General features: G+C 18.6%; 6 protein-coding genes across 6 annotated transcripts; 3 read left to right on the top strand and 3 right to left on the bottom strand.

The window, feature by feature from the left end:
- Positions 1-1,722: 1,722 nt before the first annotated feature.
- On the bottom strand, positions 1,723-2,094 carry SRAE_2000009600 (Hypothetical protein; the record flags this gene model as incomplete). Its single annotated transcript, XM_024650883.1, has 2 exons — positions 1,723-1,931; positions 1,986-2,094. 2 exons carry the CDS (start codon positions 2,092-2,094, stop codon positions 1,723-1,725), a joined length of 318 nt encoding a protein of 105 aa, XP_024504616.1.
- Positions 2,095-2,457: 363 nt separating this feature from the next.
- Positions 2,458-4,333, bottom strand: SRAE_2000009500 (Vesicular glutamate transporter; the record flags this gene model as incomplete). Its single annotated transcript, XM_024650882.1, has 2 exons — positions 2,458-3,954; positions 3,998-4,333. The coding sequence occupies 2 exons, from the start codon at positions 4,331-4,333 to the stop codon at positions 2,458-2,460; spliced, it is 1,833 nt and encodes a 610-aa protein (XP_024504615.1).
- A 2,083-nt stretch (positions 4,334-6,416) lies between these two features.
- On the bottom strand, positions 6,417-8,010 carry SRAE_2000009400 (Hypothetical protein; the record flags this gene model as incomplete). The annotated part of the gene is made up of 2 exons (XM_024650881.1): positions 6,417-7,767; positions 7,814-8,010. The coding sequence occupies 2 exons, from the start codon at positions 8,008-8,010 to the stop codon at positions 6,417-6,419; spliced, it is 1,548 nt and encodes a 515-aa protein (XP_024504614.1).
- A 4,361-nt stretch (positions 8,011-12,371) lies between these two features.
- Positions 12,372-13,877, top strand: SRAE_2000009300 (Cdk5 activator-like protein; the record flags this gene model as incomplete). The annotated part of the gene is made up of 3 exons (XM_024650880.1): positions 12,372-13,442; positions 13,484-13,687; positions 13,737-13,877. The coding sequence occupies 3 exons, from the start codon at positions 12,372-12,374 to the stop codon at positions 13,875-13,877; spliced, it is 1,416 nt and encodes a 471-aa protein (XP_024504613.1).
- A 5,013-nt stretch (positions 13,878-18,890) lies between these two features.
- Positions 18,891-19,985, top strand: SRAE_2000009200 (Hypothetical protein; the record flags this gene model as incomplete). Its single annotated transcript, XM_024650879.1, has 1 exon — positions 18,891-19,985. The coding sequence occupies one exon, from the start codon at positions 18,891-18,893 to the stop codon at positions 19,983-19,985; it is 1,095 nt and encodes a 364-aa protein (XP_024504612.1).
- A 323-nt stretch (positions 19,986-20,308) lies between these two features.
- SRAE_2000009100 (Protein-tyrosine phosphatase, receptor/non-receptor type domain and Protein-tyrosine/Dual specificity phosphatase domain and Protein-tyrosine phosphatase, catalytic domain-containing protein) lies at positions 20,309-21,247 on the top strand (the record flags this gene model as incomplete). Its single annotated transcript, XM_024650878.1, has 2 exons — positions 20,309-20,672; positions 20,730-21,247. 2 exons carry the CDS (start codon positions 20,309-20,311, stop codon positions 21,245-21,247), a joined length of 882 nt encoding a protein of 293 aa, XP_024504611.1.
- Between the last annotated feature and the right edge of the window lie 727 nt (positions 21,248-21,974).

Below are 21,974 nucleotides of genomic sequence, written 5' to 3'. Positions count from 1 at the left end.
AAAAATAGAACTAAAACATTTATTATAGATCAGATTTTTTTAAGAAAATTATTAAACCTAATCTCATATTTATATTACTTTAACTAAAAAGTTATATTTTAAGAAAATTTCAAAATCAAACCTCATAAGTTAAATAAATAAGCATTTAAAACTATAAAACTAAATACGCAAACCTTCTTCAAACGTTTGAACTGTAGTTCACATTGAAAATGTTTTATAAATTCAAACCCTTATTATGATATGATACTTGATATTTTTACGTGCTAAATTAATTGCTATTATCTCTTTTATCACAATAACTATTGAAGATATAAAAATAGTTAGAATGTTTAGTATATGTAAAAACTAATTAGTAATGGAAACTAGAAAGCAACTTGTTTTTATCTTTATTTCGAAGTGGGATACAACAGAAGGTGGAAATTTTTTCTAAATATTCATTGTTACCGACATTTTATATATTGGCTGAAACCTATCAGATTATCATAGAGCTAGTTTCATTCGATTTCTCTTTAAAAGTTTGTCTAGAATAAATTATCTCCGTAAAAATATTACCAATATTTTCCAAGATTACAATTGATTCAAATATTTACAATTTGGCCTCCAGTATAAGTACTAAAAAAATAATTTTTTTTAGAATTTTATAATGAAATTGTGCTTATTTGATAGCTCTTGAAAAATGGTAAATTTTAAATATAATCAAGGCTATATCAAAAGTAAAACTTAATGAGTTCTAAGGAGTCAAAGTTAGAGGCGAAAATGGGGAATATTTTTTAATAAAATCCGACTTCCATAATGCAATAAAAAATATTAAAATAAAAACAACTATTCTAAATCATTTTTTTATAAAACGTCAATTGAAACTAGTCTCATCTTTGTATCTCTTCTTAAAATCAAGATATGTTGAAAAATGTACTTTGAAAAAGTTTCAAGAGCGAGACTTATAACTCAAGAAAATGGGCTCCTAGAAGCAGGAGACTAGATGCGCTGAACTTTTTAAAACTTTTGAGTTATAGTCTACGTTGAAAATATTTTCTAAATTTCAACTGTTCTTGAGGTACGATCTTTTGTATATTTGCGAGCCTAATTTTTGTCATCATTTTTTATATCTCACTAACAGTTTAAGAGATAGAAATTATTTATTGTAAATTATCATCAAGTATATTATTTTTACCATAAATTTTATGTTTTATATTACTTTTTATTACAGAAATCTTATATTTGACAAAATAGAATATATTAACAATATATTGGAATATGACATTCTTCTTAATAAGCGAATATAAATGATTGACGATAGAGAAACAAGAAATAATAATATAATAGTTAAGAATATGCTAGAGCTATCTTGTTGAATTTATTTAGAAAAAGAAAACTATAAATTCAAAAATAATGATGGAGAGATGGATTATGTATTTTTTTGTACTTTTTAAAATACACAAAAAAAAACTAAAAATGTATGATATCTTATTAAATATAAAGTTTGTCTTCATATATAAATTTTAATAATAGAAGCTGAGTTAACACAAATTTATATTCTATTGGTAAGTACGTATAAATAACGTGATTATTTTAATTTTAAAATGAATATTTATAATATTTACTTGTTTTAAAACTGAAATCAACTTTTTTTTTACAAAATTTTAACAATACATTTCATTTTAATATGGAATGTTTTATAACTTAGTGGTACAATAATTGATATAAAAATAAAATTATACGATATTATTGTTGATTTTTTATAAAATGTTTGAAAAAAAATCTATTTCGACGTTTTATATACCATAGTAAACCAAGAAGAACAACAAATTGTATAAGATTAAGCATAAAAAGGAGACGAATAATTTTCCATGGATCTAATTCTCTTACTTTTTCAATATTTTCTTTATCATTGATTGACAATAATGACATATTTTGAATATCTTGAAGTAAGTCTATAAATAAAAATTTAAAATATATTATTTTAATAATATAAAAAATAAACTTGCTTATTTCATTATAATCATTTAAATCTTTTATTTCTATACTATTTGAATTTTCAGTTCTATTTTTATTGAATGTTTTGGTCCATTCTTTTGGTTCAATTGGTCTCCACATTAATTTGTTAAAAATAAAATATTAGTTTATTAGTATTATTTTAAAATTATATATATGTAAAATTCATTACTTATTACTTTGTTCATTATATTATTTATATAAGCTAGTTTATCTTTTTAGTTATTGATGATTTACATTCTTCTATACTTCTTTTCTTTAATAAATATCAAGAAATTTAATACACTCATATTGAAACATTATGCAATTTAAATGCTCTTACTAGTAAAATATATTTATTATATTGAAAAAAGATTATTATATAAAAAAAAGAAACTAAAACTTTGAATAACATTATATGGTGAAAGTAAAAAAATTTTAAGTATAAGAATTTTAAATTTTTTAAACTAGATAAATTTTCTATTTTTATTGATAGGGATTTTGTTGGTAATTATTATTGTAATTATTTGTATCATTAACAGGATTATCCCATGCTGAAGTAAAAGGATTCGCATTTCCAGGAATATAATTATAATTTCCTTCATTTAGAACAGAATGTGGTTGTTGTATTGTTTGAATATTAGAAGGATAATTAATATTAGAATTTATAGCTGTCATTGGATATGAATTTATAGATTGATTATTGTTAATTGTATTAGAAGTTCCATAATTTTGTATAGTATTGTTATTATTTGTAGGATGGGAAGATTGATTAATTGCATTCCATGGTTCTTCTTCTGGTTTTGGTTCAGCCCAATATTGTAATTCTCCAGAAGCATAAACACCATAAAATGTTATTCCAGTAAAATGTATTAAACTAGCTAAAAGAAAAACTTTAACCCAACCATGTGATCCATGTTCTGTAAAACTTTCTGTAACAAATGGACAAATTAATCCAGCTAATGTTCCTATTCCATTAGAAAATCCCATTAAAATAGCAGCATAACGTGGAGCAATATCTAAATGATTAACATTAAAACCAGATATTGCAAATCCAGAACAACCAACAGCTAATATTAAACATAATATAGCAATTGTTTCTGATTTTGTATATGCTACAAATAGCATAAAAAATGCCTCACCACCAAATCCACCACAATTAAATATTTTTCTTACAGCTGTTGTAGAAAGAATTTTATGTGATCTTAAATAATCAGCTAATTGACCACCCAATAAAACAACAATACCCATTACAGCATGTGGTAATGCTGCAACAAGTCCACTATCATTAATTCGCATATCAAATACATCTTTCATATATGATAATTGATTTTGTAAAAGAAGATAAAATGTCCATGATCTAGCAAAATTAGCAACTATAATAGCATATACTGGTTTTGATGTTAAAATATCTTTCCATGGAATTGTTGAAAATGTTGGATGTGTATGTGAAACAGGACCAATAGCATTAATAATTAAATTTTTTTCTTCTTCTGTTATTGTTGGATGAAATGCTGGTTCTTCAAATGTCATTGTAAACCAAAAAATAGACCATATAACTCCAGCAACACCATATACATAAAATGGTGTTGACCAATCTATATATGATACTAAAAATGCACTTACTGGTAAACCTAATACTGCACCAGCATATGAACCAGTAAATGCTGTTGTTGCTAATTTAGATCTTTCATATGGTGGTGCCCAATTTTTCCAACAACCATGCATTGCTGGATATGATACACCTTGTACAAGACCTTGTAATATTTGAATAGTAGCAACAAGTGTATCAGAATGTGAATTAAAAGCAAATGGTAAAAAAATATTAAAAAAAGATGCCATTCCAATTGCTATACCAAATAATTTATTAGGAGCAAATTTAGTTGCTAAAAATCCTGCTGGTACTTGTGTAACTAAATATCCATAAAAAAATGACGATTCCATAACTCCTAATTCATTTATTGTCCAATTAAATTCTTTTACCTGAAAATATTTAATAAATAAATAATAAATTTATTAAAGTTACATGATGATTTCCCCATGGATCTGTATAATTTTTAGCCATCCTATTTTTAGCAGCACCAAAATTACACCTAATTCCAAAAACTATTAAAAATCCAATATTTGATAAAAGTGCTAATTGCCATCGTTTTGAAATTTTAACACAACTAGTCTTTTCCATAGCTTCTAATATAAAATTACTATGAATTTGTAATGGATTATTTTTTACATTTTCACTTTGTTTATATCTATTACTTTTCAATGAATCTAAAGGATTTTTTACATCTTTTAACAGATTTTTTGAACTATCTACAAATTTAGATTGTACTCCAGAAAAGGTAGTTGGAATTTGAGAAACCATTTTATTTCTAAAAGTAAATTATACATTCAATAACGTATATAGTTTCACAATTTTCAAAAAGTAAATAAGTATTAAAATATATAAAAATAATATACCTTTTAATATTAAAATTTTATGGTGAATTTTATTAATTTATTTAAAGTACTAAAGTGCATAAGAAAATAAGGAAAAAAAAATATAATTAATAATTTTATATTAAATTAATTAACTTTTATATCACCTGAAAAATTATATTATATTTGATGGTGTTTATAATTATTTCTTGAAAATTTATTTATATATTTTAAATTGTGGTTCATTTAATATAAAATTTATTATATTTAAAAATATATATAAAATGAATATATTTATATGTACTAAAATAAAAAAGAATACTGTATGTGTCTGCCTATTAGCTTAAAAAAGTTATACCTACTGATTTTTAAGCAAGAAATAGAATTATATATGGGATGTTAATTAGAGTAAGGATAGGAAAGTTAATGGGTGTAACAATTATGTTACAAACGGAATTTAAATAAATATATATATATATTTTTTTTTAAATAAAAAAATATTTCTAATTTATGTTTAATAAACAAATAACTAGACATACATTTAAAATAAAAAAAAAAAATTAAATAATTTTCTTTTTTCTTTTTTATTTTAAATAAAAATATGCATAATATAAAAACTATCCATCACACATGTTGAAGAAAAGTTACATGACTTCATATAGACAGAAAAAAAGAGTTGCTGTCAATGACAATTACATAGAATTATTAATATAAATAGGGTCGATTAAATTTTGATAAGTTGGTAGAAATAGAAACTTTAAACCATAAAAAAAAATAAGATTAAAAATAAATAAGTTTAAAAGAGTATTTAGAGGTGTCAAGAATATTTAATATCATGATAATATTTTACTAATTTTGTTGAAGCACTTTTCCTCTTCAAGTAATAAAAATGGGAAAACTAAATAAGGTTTCTAAAATGTGTAAATGATATTTGACAAAATATAGGGAATTAATATAATATATTATATCTATAGAATAATAATTTTCATGATATATTAAAAGTAGAAATGAAAATTATATAATGATGATTTATTTTAGTTAAAAATATTTAAAATTAAAATTAGAAATACTAAATTTTTTATAGAAAATAAAAATAATATTAAAATTTTCTTCAATACTTTAACAATTATACATTTTAAATATTTTTTTTTTTTATAATAGCAATTAACTTTTAACTTCAAGTCAACAAATTTACATTTATTTTGTATAGGTTTTTAAAATATATATAAAAAGCAACGTAGAAATAGTTTAAGTAGAGGTGAAACTGAATGCTTTTGTCCATTAACAATGTGGTATTTTATAAAAAGTGTGTTACTAATAAAATGGTTTTTGTTGATGAAAAAGTAAACTGAAGATTGATGAGCTTTTAACATGGATGAAAAATTGGCATTCCTAAAAGTAGACTTACATTAAAATAAATTGATAAATATATCCCGTACAATTTAAGTCAAATGGAAAATGAATGGCTTTTTTTTGTAGAAATACCTTATAAGATAAAGCTTATCTTATATAAAAATGTTATATTCCTTTTAAACATCAAATATTAAAATGAAATGATGTTTACGGATGATTGAAAAATGAAAATTAAATAATATCATATATAGCTTCTTACATATATGTATAGGTTAAATATTCATAATAAATAAAAACCATTAAAAGTTTTCAGTTTATCATGTAAATTGATATAACAAAATACCGGATATTAAAATATACGTAATGATTATAAAATTAATATTATTTAAAATTTTAATAGAATATTTTAATTTTGTAGAAATATTAAATTTTTACATGATATAAGATATTATGCTAATAAAAAAATTATATTTAAGTAAAAAAAAATAATCTTATATAATATTTAAAATGAAAGAAAATCTTTTATCATATATTTCCGTATTTATTTTTAAAACATTTTAATAAAAATTTTATTAAAAGATGTACTCATTAAATGTAAAATAATATCATGTTTTTATAATATTGAAAAAACTTTTTTTTTTCTATTTTTTTTTTGTTCTCAACAATAAATATGATTTCTAACTACAACAATTGTAATTTTTTTCTGTCTGCGTATTCTTTAATAAATTCATCCTTTTTTTTAATTTTTCTTCATTAAGTTTTTTTAAATTTTCTACTGTTATAATTCTTTGAAAGTTAGATATATAATTTCCATAATAAGATCCTATCAAAATAGTATCCTTAGATGTTCTATCAAGAATAGCATAATGAAATGGAATATCCATACGTATATTGTACTTTTTATCTTTTAATAAATTGTCATTTGTTATTGAATTATTTTTGTTTTCATTATTATTATTATTACTTTTTATACCATTTTTATTAATAAATAAAGAAGAATAATAATATAATCCATCTAAATTCGTTGAATCATAAATATTTTTAAAAGTTGCTGATTTTGTACATGAATAAAATAATGTTTTTTCACCTATAAAATTTATATTTTCTAATGAATCTACAATTGGCGAATGAATAACTGGCATTAAAATTTTACATTGACATGGTTCTATTAAATTTAATTCAATATTTATTAAGCGACAAATTTCACCAATTTTTTTAAGACCAGCACAATATCTAACACCATCTAGTGGACGAATCATAACAAATTCTAAATTTCTATTCTCTGATCCTTCAACTAATAATGGTATTGATATAATTTCAATATCATTTCCATTAATAATCCTACATTCACCTTCAAAAACAAAGAAATCTTTCATTTCATTATAACCATGAGATTTAAAATTATGTAAGCCAGCAAATGATGATTTTCCATTTTTCCATTTAGCATCAATGTTAAATATACAAACAGCAATTGCATTTGTTGAATCTTTTTTAAACTTCTCTACTAACATATTTATATCATTAATTTTTATATAAGGTTTTAAATGATTTATTATCATTTTTATATTATAATCATTTATATTATGAGAATATTCAAAAGTATTTTTTGGAGAAAAATTAAGTAATAATGATTTAAAATCGTTATTTTCATCTTCTATCTCATATTCATTATCATCACTATCATTATAAGATTTATCATTCTTTTTATCATTATCTCTTTTCTTAATAAAGAAATATATTTTTTCAAAAAAATTCTTTTTATTATTTAACATATTATTTATTTTATATATTGCAACATCATAAATATTAAATTTTTTCCTATCATTAATATTCATTACTTGTTCTAAGAATTCATCAACATTTTTTATTTTTATTATTTTATCATTTTCTAAAGATTTGTTACAAAGTTCTTTTTTTTTCATTAATGATAGTTGTAAAAGGCAAAGACTAATTATAAATGTTGGAATTGGTGTTAAAAGACTTTTGGAGCATCGTAAAAATATATGTGAAACAAAAATTGAATTGAATCTAAAAATAAATATTTTAATTAATTTTTAATTTTAACTTCTCTTACGTTGATAACCACTCTATAAAAATTATTTGACTATCTTCACAATACTTTACTTTTAATCGAGATGCTACTTTATCTCTCTCCAGTACATAATAATTTTTAAAAACGCTTTTAGAAAAATTCATATTTTCAATATTTGGTGTATATCCTTTTTTTAAAAATTTTAAAGATATACTTTTTGAATTTGGTATATTAAGCATTTTATTGTCATTATTATCATCTATATTATTTGATTTATATTTTTCAGAAGAATATAACTTTGATACAGTATTAAGTTTTTTTTTATTTAAATAAAAATTAAAAAAATTGTCATTTTGAATACTGTTATTTGATTTTTTATTAATATTCATTACTAATATTTTTTAAATAAATTATATATATTTATAATTACTACTTAAAGAAAAAGTCTATAAATAATGTTATTTTTAACATTAAAGTAATTTATCATATATTAATTATATTAATATAAAATTTTAATAATTGTATAACATAATATTATAATCTTTTATAAATAATTTAAAATATCTTTATATTCAAAAATATTTAAATATTCAATTTTGACAACTTTATAAATATCCCTATATAATATATGCATCTAGTATAAAATTAAATTATTTTAATATAAAATATTAAAATATATTTCCGTATTAATAAATAGAGTAATTTTCTTCATTTCAAATACAATTTTAGTCATAAAAAGATAAATATATATATCTATTAAAATAAAATAACCTATACATTAACAAAACTTTTTTAAGTATAAAATTATTTTTATATTTAAAATACTTATCCTTTTTGATAGATAATGATACCAACCATTAAATGTTATTTTAACATTAACAAATTATTTTTATATCTTAAGTATATTTTTCATTTCTTTAACTAAAAAAAAATGTAATGCCAAAATAAGTATACCATTAAAAATATGTAAATAAAAAAATTTTTTTTTTTTATATTTTGTAACATTTTAAATGAATTATATATACATTATATATTTTTATATTATAAATATTTTGTAGTGAAAAGAATAATGCTATGTAATATATATATATATATATATATATTTTTTTTTTTTGAATAATTTTTTATGAGAGTAAATAGTTACGGAAATAGATAGAAATATTTACATTATGATAATAATTTAATAATAATACCTTTTCATTAAACTAGATGTAAATTTTAATATGATTATAATATGAGGAAATAAAGTTTACACACATTTAAGTATCTACTGTCAAATAAACAAATATTAGATAATATTATTTTTAAGCAAACAATTCTTATATTATTGATAAATCTCTAATTATTTTTTAGAACAGATAAAAAAATTATTATATTTTATTCCACAACATATTATCTATAGATATCATTTAATTCGTATATATGCATATAGATTTGATAAAAACAAAAAAAAAATTATTTACATAACAATTTAAAAAAAAAAAACATTCATATTTTCCAATGAATAAAAATTTATATATATATTCTTCTTTTTGATAAATGCATTATTTTTTAATTTAAACTTTTAAAAAAATAACAACTAATACTATATATTTATATTTTTTTTTTTCTTATTTAATATAAAATGCTTTTTTGTGGCAATACTTTATTATAAAAAATTAAATTATGAATTATTAAAAAATAAAATATCAATCGTATATAGTAATATTATTTTTCATACATTCAAAATATAATTTAAAAAAAGATTAATGTTAAATTATCAGATTATGTTAAAATTATTTATTTTTAATATATAAAAATGTTTTTAAAATGTTATTAAAATTATTTAATAATAATATATCTTTTTAATTTACCCATACTATAGTTTTATATATTTAATTGTTTTTATGTTTTCTTTAATTTTTGTAAAATATTTATTTTTCTTATTTTAAAAATAAATGTATAGCAAATAATATATTTATTATATAGATGGTATTATTTATCATTTTGAGAGACAAAATATTCTAAAACTTTTACATAATTGTCTTATGTTTCAAAGAAATAGTTAAAATGTTTGTTATCTAAAATATAATCATTATTTAAAGCAATCTATTTCTAAGTAAAAATGTACCACTATTCAAAATTGTTCAAAAAAAAAAAACATGTAAATAGAGTCATTTTTAATTCTAAAGAATATAAACATTTTTCTATAGAACTATATTTTTCTTAATATTAATTTTATAACTTTATTTTTGATTTTAAATTTCTATAACAATTAAAATGAATATAATATAAATGTATCTATAAATTGTATCATAAATTTTTGATGTTAATTAAAATACAAATATTGAAAGATTAAAAATGTTGATTAAGAAATATTTTAAATTGTTAAAAAAAATTTTTTTATGGGAAATTATTTTAATTTAAGTTGATTTTAGTTCGTTATATTTTAAAATTCTGAATAATTTTTTTAAAACTTATATATGATATTATGATTCTCTTTTTATAATTAAAATATATAAAATAAAATATTTTCTTTATACTTTATGGTAAAAAAAAAACATTTGTTGTTATTACATAAATAATTTATTTTTCTTACAATATTATTTTATAAATAAATTTTTATTTTGACTAATAACTTTTTAATTCTATTTTTATTATAGTAAAAAAAATTTATTTTTTTTTGTGACTATTAGACATATATATATATATATTTATATCCATCATTTTTGGAGCATGATAAATATGAATACAAATATGGAGGATGTCACAGAAATAAATTTCCATCAAATAGCATATACTAGGTTGTCAAAATTTGATTACGTTTATCAGTAGAAAAGTAAGATAAATTAATAGTTAGTGGAAGTAGAAAAGCATCCAACTTTGATATAGTTAATCTTAACCAACATGGGATTGGCTTAAGTTGGAAGAAAAAAAAAATTTTTTTTTACAATTTTATCTTTATTTAACCATACAAAATAGTCAATTCTTATATATATAATACTTTTAAAAGTAAAAATCATATTTTGAAGAGATTATCTATAAAACTTATCTTTAAGCTTCATGACTTAAAATACATACTAAAATCTATTTTATGAGAATTGTTTAGACATAAAATGTACCCAATGTATACATTTTAAGATATAAATTGGGGTAACTGCTTTTATTTCTCTATATTTCCTTATATAATAATTTTATACAAAGATCTAACTATGTTAGTTTTAATTATATAGAAATATAATTGGTTTTATAGATATTATATTTGTTTACTACATCTTTTCTTTTATATTTATATTCTCAAAAACATTTCTTTTAATACTTTATTTTAATTAATAATGATGATTCATATGTATTTTTAAGTATAGCTCAATAACACTAGTTGAGAATCAATTAATTCTATTGATAAAAATAAAATTCACTTTTATTTCCTTTTTACATGATGATAATACAAGTAGACAATAAAGGCTAAAATAATAATTTTGTAATCTATTGTGACATAGTATTTTAATAATGTTTCATTACTTGAAAATTTATTATAAAATTATATTTTAATTTTTGAAATAAAATAATATTTATTAAAAGTTTATAATATATTAAAATAATTTTTTTCAATTTCTTATATAAAATTTTTTATGTAGATTTATATAACAAATAGCTTTTACTTTTATTATTTATCTTTTACGTAGGAAGTTTAAAAATTTTTATTATATTTTTTTATATCTAAATTTAGTTACATTAAAAAAAAACATCATGATATCTATTAAATTATCCTCATCAAATAGCCTTAAATAAATGAAATAAAATGAAATAAAGATTTTATTGAATGTTGGATAAATAACAAAATATATTATGATATACTATAATCCATTTTTAAAATTATGAGTTAGTTATTTTCTTTATTATTATTTTTTTTTAGATTATATTATTTAACCTTTTTAAACATATAAATCTTTAAATGATATTATAAATATTATTTATTTTAAATATCATTTGCTTCTCATAAATAATAATTATCATATTTTGTTTAAACTATGTTATAAAGAAATATAAATGCTTTTAATGATAACAACCTTCTATAAAGTGGAGGATTCATTTTGTTTCATATATAAGTATAATATAGCGTACCCAGCGGCTTTTACTATATATATATATATATATATATATATATATACGCAATTCCATATTCTTAAGCATGACTATATCATCAGTACTGTTCTTCTTTTAAAATAGAAAAATAAATGGCTAACTAATAAGAAAGGAAGCCAACATGTTAGTTTTCTTTCCCCTCATAACATTATACTTTAAATATTTTATCTCTTTTATCTCTTTTAATGTTTTAAATTTTTTTATTGTATTTTTATATGTCATAGTGTCTCTTTTATTATATACTCAATAATTTTTTTTTTTTTTTTTATTTTACAAATTATAATTTTTTTTTATTAAATCTTATACTTAAATGTATATACATTTTTTTTTTTAAATTATATATAATAATTAAAATATTTTTAGTATTAACGTCACGGGTTTGAAAAACTTATTAATACTAATGAAAAGGCACTTCTAAATATAGTATATTAAAAAAACAAAATTAATATATTTGTGAATTTTTTTTTTTTAAATTATGGGTGCAACATTATCTTCAACTTCTTCCTCTCCAACTTCTATTGATGGAAGAGAAAATTTAATAAAGCGAAATAATACATCAGCATACAATCATTTATTTGTTACACCTGGTAATTCAAAAAATAAAAATAATAATTTTTTATTTGACTCTAAAAATCGACATTTATCTCTTTCTTCATCTTCTTCTATGCTTGGTATTGCATGGAACTTTGCCAAAAAAACAACTACGGGAATTCCTAATAAAGAAAAAAGAAATATAAATAGACTATCATCCTCTAGTTCAGTGTCATCTGCTTTATCAAAATCTCATGATTCTGCTGCTTCTTTAACATTTAATTCAAGTTTTTCAATCAATTCATCAAATGATCAATTATCAGCATACTCTTCAACTGCATCAAATTCCTCTTCAGGTGATAGCGGTATTGTAATATCCAGAAAAGGAATAACATCTAATGAATCTTATCTTGAAATAGATGAAAGAAATAATAATATTTTAAATAATATATGCCCTTTAAATACTAATGAAAAATTTATTTGTACTAGAAAAAAAGAATCAATTTTGTCAAGTAGAATAATGTCTGTACCAATAAATAATATAAAAAAAGGAAGTTCCAAAGTTCGTGATCATATTTTAGCTATGACAAGATCAAAATCAACAGTCATGCGTACAGAAGAAAATGGAAATATGATTATAAATCGTGATAGTTATAATATTGAAAATAAATTTAAAAATAATTTAAAATTATCCTCAACAGTTAATGATTATGATAAAAAATTAAGTCAAAATATTGAAAATAATTTATCTAAACCATTAAAAAATGTTAATTTAACAAATAGAAATAATAATTCAAATTTATATAATACTGCAATATTTAATTTTGGTATTAAAAATGATAATAATGTTATAGATAAGACAAGAAAAAGGACAATTATACAAGCATCAACAACTGAATTATTGAAAGGTGTTTCATTATTGATAACAACTAAATGTTCTCATAAAGTACCAGATTTTTTTTCTAATCAATTAACAATGTGGTTAAGAAGTGTTGATAGATCTTTAATTGTTCAGGTATAATTAATTATTAAATAATTTAATTATTATATATTTAGGGTTGGCAAGATATTGCATTTTTAAATCCAGCTAATATGGTATTCTTTTTTATGCTTTTAAGATCAATGCTTAATGATGAAGAAACATTTCCTGTAAATAATTTAGAAGATCTTCAAATGATTGTCTTTACTTGTTTATTTATTAGTTATAGTTACATGGGTAATGAAATTAGTTATCCATTAAAACCATTCATTTCACAACAAGTAATTTTAAAACTTTTTTTTTATACCGTTTTATAATACAATATTTTAGGATCGTTCGAAATTTTGGGATATGTGTGTTCAGATAGTTAATAAATATTCTGGAGATATGCTACAATTGAATACATCAGCTACATTTTTTACTCAAGTTTTTAGTGATCTCAAAAATTTTGCAACAATTGCTAACAATTAACTTGTTATATTGCCTTTAAAACATATTTTTAAATAAAAAAAAAAAATAGAAAATAGTGATCTCATTGAAATATATTTCTACTTAAAGATATATGTAAACAAATATTTTTTAATACATTGCAGTTAAATTAATATATTTTATATAGCAGCTTAGCTTTTTTGTTAAATAAATTATTATATACAGTATTTTGTGTTTATTTATAATTTTTTTATACATATATAACTATGTACATTTTTAATTAACTTAGATATTATTTTATCATTAAATTTATTTATTAATATTATAATATTTTGTTTTCAATATACTTTATTCAAGTATATGATATCATTTTAACAATTTTCTTTAATATTTGAAAATATTACTTTCGTATTTTTTTGTAAATAAAAAATTTTAAATCTAATGAATATGAAAAATGCACTTTCGTTAATAAACTTTTATTTATGTTTATATTACATGATTTTATATAAGAACATTCTTGAGTATTAATATAGTTATTATTTTTATTTATAAAATTGATTCTTATTCAATTAAAAAAGAATACATTGTTTTTACTTTAAGTTAATAAAAAAATCTTATTATTATATACATATTTTAAGTAACTTAAAAGTTTTCTAAAAAAGTTATATCAAATTAACTGTTTTTTTTTAATATTACTTTTTAAATGATATATACATATAGTTTATCTAAATATTCGACATTTATGATTTAATATATTAATTTAAAAAATCGTATTAATTTATATAATAATATATTTTTAAACTAAAAATGAATTTTCATTTAAATATTAAATTAATTGTTTTGTAAAAATATTAATATAGTTTTAATTTATCTTATTAAAAAGCTTAGTTTACAATTTTTTTTTATCATGAATATATTAATAATCAACTATGCTATCTGTGTATGAAACTACAAATTAAATTTAAAAATATTTCTATTTTTATAATTTATATAATTATTAAGTTTGTTTTTTAAATTTTTTAGCTTTAAATGTTTATAAATCAAATTTATATGTTATACCATGTCATTAACAGAATCTTATTTTAAACAATTATTCACTTCAAAAAATTTCTATAATTAACTTTTTTTTTTAAAAAATTATTTTTTTAGTTATAAATATACGATTGAGACGATATATATAAAGGTATTAATAACATTTATAAAAAATATCTTCTTTTGATTATCAAATTATAATCTAAATACAAATTTTTTTTAACAGTTAAATTTATAAATATTAAGGGAAAAATATGTTTTATTAAAAAGACACTTTTTTTTTATTCTTTAAAATATTATCAGATAAAGTTGTAAAGGTAAAATATAATTATAATGAATTTATAAAGTAAATATATTATATTACAAATTATTAAGTAATATAAAAAAAATTTATTGTTTGATAGATTAAACTAGTCAAAATGCTTGAAATTTTATGATAAAAATATTTGTTTGGAATTTTTTTTAAAAAATTAATTAGTGTTTTTTAATCTTTTGAAACTAAGAAAAAAATTTTTAAGCATTTGAAAAGTATAAATTTATAATTTGTCATTAAAAGATTTATAAATTGTCAAATTATTATTTTCTTGAATAAAATTCAAAAGGTTTTTGTGTGTATTTCTGGGGAATATATTAATTTATTGATAAAATGTATATAAAAATATATTTTAGTTTTGTTATATAAGAAATATTGTTGATTAAAAAAAACATTGTTTTTAACTTTAATATCAAAAATTTTTTTTTCTAGTCAACTGTATTAATGAAATATTGTAAAGAAATAATTATTATAATCTTTATTTTAAGCCAAGAAAAGTTATTGGTTACAAATTTGTAAAGAAAAAAAATACTTTACCCTAATGATTATAATGTAAATTGATGTTAAAAATAAAATTACATAATTTGGTATTTTAAAAAATATTTGTTTTGTATTAGAAATTTTTTATCTCGGCAATGACAGCTCTTTAAATTTCATTGAAATCTAATATATATACATAGTTTAAAAATTTTAAATGTAATGTTTATATAGTTTGTAAGCATAAAAACGTTCATCGGTATATTATTTGTGAATATGAGCTGTTACATAATTATTGTATATCCCCCCAATTAGATATATCACAATTTTTTTTATTATTAAAGTCTAATAAATAATTTTAATTTATGATATGTTTTTATGAGATTTTGTTAATAGTAATCAAATAAGCTACATTAAAATTAAGGAACAACAACTTTTAGTTGATAATTAACATGATATTCATATATATTTTTCAATTTATTATTAATATTTTCAAAATATGGCTACTATATTATGAGAAATAAAAAATATCAAGTAAGATGTTATTTTAAATAAAAAAAATTTTTTGTTTGAAGTTTTAATCAATAATCAAAATACAGTACAAAATGAATCAAAGGCTAATCTAATATTAAACATTTAAATTTTTTTTTTAATATAAATACTAACTTTCTTTTAAAAATAATATAAATATATGTCGTTTAATATTATAAATCATCCAAATTTTCTGGTGTAAAAATAAACTTAACAGATAAATTTCTAAAAAAAAACAATAAAAATAAATATTCTTATGTTTAATGTTATTTTTAAAAATGTATCACTATAAAATATTTCTGACTATGAAAAAATTATTTTTAAAGTACAAAAAAAAATTACGGCTTAAAATAATTGATAAAACATAAAAAAAATATGATCCCATATCAAAATATTTATTTTTATTTATAAAAAATAAAAATATTATTCTTTCTTCTTATAAAAATATAAATGATGTGTACTTTCGAACAATAAATTAACAATTAAAAAAAATTTATAATACCTTTTTTTGTTATAAAAATTATATCATATAAAAGAAATTTATATAGGTAATCATGAAAATTACCTCACTTTTTCTTAAAAATTTAATAAGTTAGTTTTTGTAACTTTTCAAATTAAATTAAAGTTTCTCATAACAAAAGTCATTTTTATTTGGATTCAAAGTATTTTAGTTAAATTTTCATTTAATAAATTCTTCAAATTGATTAAATTTAATTTTTTATAATTGTAAATGTTTTATTTAAAAAAAAAAAGTTTATTAAAGTGAAATTTATATACATTATCCTGTTACCTATAGTACAATCATGTATTTTGATATTCCAATTTTTATTGTTTTTTTTTTCCTCTCTGATTTTATTACAAGACATATTCGATTACAAGGAATAAATATAATTTTTTCTAAATTTTTTAAGCTTCATTTGAATTTTATACAAAATTTGGACATCCAGAAAATAATTATGATTTATTGAAATTTTGACATAAATTTAAATTAAACATTAAAATGATTCATGAAAATTAATGGAAGTATGTTGTGAATGAATATCTCATTCACAATAAAAAAAAAGCAACATATAACAAAGACTATACTTAAAATAAATAATACATTTTTATAACATCTTGAACGTGTGGTTTAAGATCATAATAGTTTTTAAAATAAAATCTAGTCTTTTTTAATATTCTAACATTAATAAATAAATGTTTTAGTTTAGTTGTTGATTATTTCCGCTTTTTTTTCAAACATTTTCGCGACATTTTTAAGAAATAAAGTTTTAAATATCAAGAAAAATTTTTATAAATAGTAGTAATTTACAAATTATAATTTGAAAAATTATATTTTTCTTAATATTAAAATAAATTTTTATATCATTTATAATTTAAATATAATTTTTTTTATATGATATATCTAAGAAAAGTACTTGAATAATCTTTTTTGTAGTTAAGATTTTTTATAAAATGTTTATTGTTAAAATAATCGAATATTATCTTTCAAAAATATATTTTATCCCAAAGAATTATATAAATGTTATATTTTATTTTATTAGGTTATCCAATATAAAATGGACTCATTTATAAACGATCACTTTAAGCTAATATTATTTAACAATTAGTAAAGATAATATAATAATATGGATCTTATTTTATTTGTTTAAATCATCCCTATAAGTTGATAAAAATATTATGATAAAAAAATACTAAAATATTATCTTTTTTTCTTTTATTAATTTATTGTAATGCTTTGTATTGATGAATTTTGCAATATTTTCCAAAATGAGTTTAAAAGAGCAACAAGTGTTTCAAAAATTGAATGAAATACTAATAAAGTTTCTGGGAAAAATTTTGTCTGTTGTTTGACTGAAAAAAATAGCTCAAAAAAATTAGGGAGAGAAATGAAAATTTTAAAGAAAATATTGTAATAAATTGATAAAAAAACGGTAAATAAATGTTTTTTTTATCATAATTTTCTTGTCAATTTATAGAGATAAATTAGACAAATCAAATGACATATATATCAATAGATTATCTCTGCTAATTGTCAAATATGGGCAGCTAAAAATGATATTTTATAGGGATTAACTTAATATTAAAGAATATATTTTTTAGTTACGAATTAAAAAAGATTTTATAAAAATTATTTAATTTTAGGAATATAATATATTTTCTTTGTACTATATACATATTGTATGAATCAAATATTATAAAACATATTACTTCATTTTAATGTGTTCTAATTTTCTATGATTAAAATTGTACCATTAAATTTTTTAATTTAACTGACAATTTTCCAAAAAAAAAATTTTAGTTTTTAGATTGGATAAATGTTTATATATCATCTTATCAACTAACTTAAAAAAGACATTTCATAAAAATATTCTAATATATATAATTTTAATAATTAAATCTTTTTAATAATAATAAACTTTTACTTAATAAATATTTACTTTATATGAAATTTAGCTTTAATTTATATAATATATATAAAAAATTATATATAATTGTATTAATTTATTTCATGATCATTTTATTTACGAGATTCTATGATTGTTGATATTTTGTTCACGATTTTTTTTATGATTCTTAATATTTTGTTAAAATATTTATATTATTTTATATTTTATTTCTTATTTCTATTACAAATTATATGATAAATAATATTTTATTTAATTTTTATTAAATGTTTTAGATATTTATAATTTATTTTTATAATGGTTTTCACGTATTCTAATAAATATATTTCTAAACCAATATGTATTGGTGAATTTTCATTAGATAGAAATGGTAATGTTCTTCAAAATAAAATTGAAAACAAATGTTACTTATATGAAAAGTTTATTAATCAGGATACATTTTTCATAAACCTTAAATCTCATAAAATTTTATTTGAGGATAAAACAATTGATATGGAATTAAATTTAAGAAGAAACATTTTAAATAACTTGAAAATTTCTACATCTACTTTAGATAAATCACTTTGTAATGCCGAATTTTATTGTTCCAGTGGTATACTAACAAAATTTGCTACATCCCATTTACATCATTCTCTTATTAATGTATGGTGTATTAAAATTGATAATGTTATTGTAATGGTAGATAGTAATACTTTGGAAAAAAAAAGATCATTTGCTAATGATAATATAACATTATCTACTACTGATAGTGAAATTGCATCAGAACAAAATAAATCTTTTATTAGTAAATTAAGATATGATAGAATTTTAAAATATGCTGCATTTTTAAAGAGAAATTGTATTGACAATAAAAAAGTTTTTATTGATGGAATTCATGTTTGGAAACAATATAGAAGAGTATATGTTTCTGAATTACAATGTCCCAGTGGTTCAGGTGAAGATAAATCTATAAAAATTGCATATAACTCAATTATTCATTGTGTTGATAAAAAAACAGATAATCCTGTTATTATTAAAATAAGACCTTCACACATTAATGAAGAAGACTTTATTTGGAAATTAAATCAATTATCAAAAATGTACATGCAAACTATATTGCTTAATAGTAATAAAATTGTTATTGGAGAATGTGACAAAGATTCTGTTATTCACCAAACAAAAATAAAAACCCCTAAAGAAATTTTTGATAAGTATTCTTTAAATGAAAGAAATTTATATTTTCATTTATGGTTTGTACTCGATAGAATTAAAAAGGCTTTCGAAAACGAGTCAAATGTACCTATAAAGTGTGTTAACATAGTGAAATGGAATATGAATGATAGATATAATGTAAATTGTTATGCAGATATTCCAGCTAGTGAAGCATGTTTAAAAGTTTTTGATAATTTTTAAATTTTTATTTTTTTAAATTATTTTTAGACTTAATCTTTTAATTAATGATAAATATTTTTTTTTTATTAAAATTATAAAATAAATATTATAGTAAAACATTAAAATACTTATTAAAATTATTTATGTTTGATAATGTTATGTCTAGTAATTTTTTAAATTATAAATAATTTAACTTTAAAGTTTTATCAGTTAATTGGTTTTATAAAATGATAAATTTATCACAATAATTTTTTTATCAGAAAAATTTAAATATCTTATTATAAATAATATAATTTTTGTTATACAATTCAACAATTTGTTTTTTTTTTTTATAATTTCTATTAATGTCATTTGAAGGATTATATGCTGTAGATTGGTGCTATGAAATTTTAAATCATGGTGTCTATTCTCTAGCTAGTGATTATTGCACTTTTTTAAAAAATCAAATAAATAATGAAGCAACTTTTGAAAATTTTAATGATTCACAAAATAAAGAAAAAATTCGTTATAATGATGTAAAAATGAATGATCAATTTAGAGTTAAGATAAAAAAAGAAGGTAATTCAACTGATTTTATACATGCAAATTATATCTCTACACCATTTATGAAAGATAAATTTATTGCTACACAGGGACCATTACTAACAACACGAAAAGATTTTTGGAAAATGATTATAGAAAATAATGTAGAAACAATAGTAATGTTATGTAATACAATAGAAAATAATAAAAATAAATGTGCTTTATATTTTCCAAATGTTATAGGTGGTAAAATTACTTTTAATAATATTACTATTAAATGTCTTGAAATTGGACCAATATCAGATAAATGTAAAGAAGTTACAAAAACATTTCTTGAAATTAATTATGAAAATAAAAATGAATTTATGATTCATTTTATATGTCATTATTCTTGGACCAATTGGCCTGATAGGTCAGTACCTAAAGATATAAAACCATTAATATTAATATTAGATTCAGTTAGGCATCATACAACACCTATTGTAGTTCATTGTTCAGCTGGAATAGGAAGAACAGGTTGTTTAATAGCAATAGAACATTATTTAGAAAAAGTTATATCTAATAAAAAACTTGATAATGGAATTTCATATATAAACTTTCTTAGAACCATGAGACAACATGCTATACAGACTGAAAAACAATATGTTTTTATTCATTATTGTATTCTAAAAGTAGTTATTGGTAATTTTAAAGATTTATTATCTACAGATGTAAAAGAATTATTTGAAAAATTTGAAAAAGATTACGAAACATTTATTTAATTTTTTTAATAAATTTTATAAAAATAATCAACTTATTATACTATTCAGCAGACTTTTATAAATAAAACAAATACTTCTAAAATATTATGAAACATTTGAAAGTATTTCTTAAAAAATGTTGCTTTTTTTTATCTTTTCTAACGTTACAAGAAATATTATAAATATTAATCATCATATTTTTAATTAAATCAAAATTAAGCTAATTTTAACTTTTAGTTTAGAAATAATACTTTATATTGATCACATTGATTTTAAAAACAATTTATATATTTTTATAAAATAAAATTTTAAATAATAATTAGTGATATTTTATTTAAAAAAAATTGTTTTTTTTTATATTATTAAATTATAGTTTTATATATTTATCAATTATAAATAATATATTACTACTAACATTCTTAAAAATAACTTTAATATTTTTAGTATTTTTTATAAATTAAAAATATTTTTTATGTTTTTTTAGTATATATTTTTTTCCTTCTCTTTTATATAATTTTTTTTAAATACTCATTTTTTATTTATACTTTATAAAATTAGTTATAATAAATAGATCTTGGTGGGTAATTTATAAAAAAAAAATCATTTCTTATATACTTATTTAAAAATGTTTAAACAATCAATTTTAAAGTGATAAAAATTTAAGATATTGAAATTTTGATAGTTTAACATTATTCATAAATAAAAAAAATCATTTTGAATTATATAACTTTTTTTTTAAAAAATAAGA

This window comes from Strongyloides ratti, assembly GCF_001040885.1.
Source record: "Strongyloides ratti genome assembly S_ratti_ED321, chromosome : 2".
Classification (NCBI taxonomy): domain Eukaryota; kingdom Metazoa; phylum Nematoda; class Chromadorea; order Rhabditida; family Strongyloididae; genus Strongyloides; species Strongyloides ratti.
This window is presented reverse-complemented; position numbering and strand designations above follow the sequence as displayed.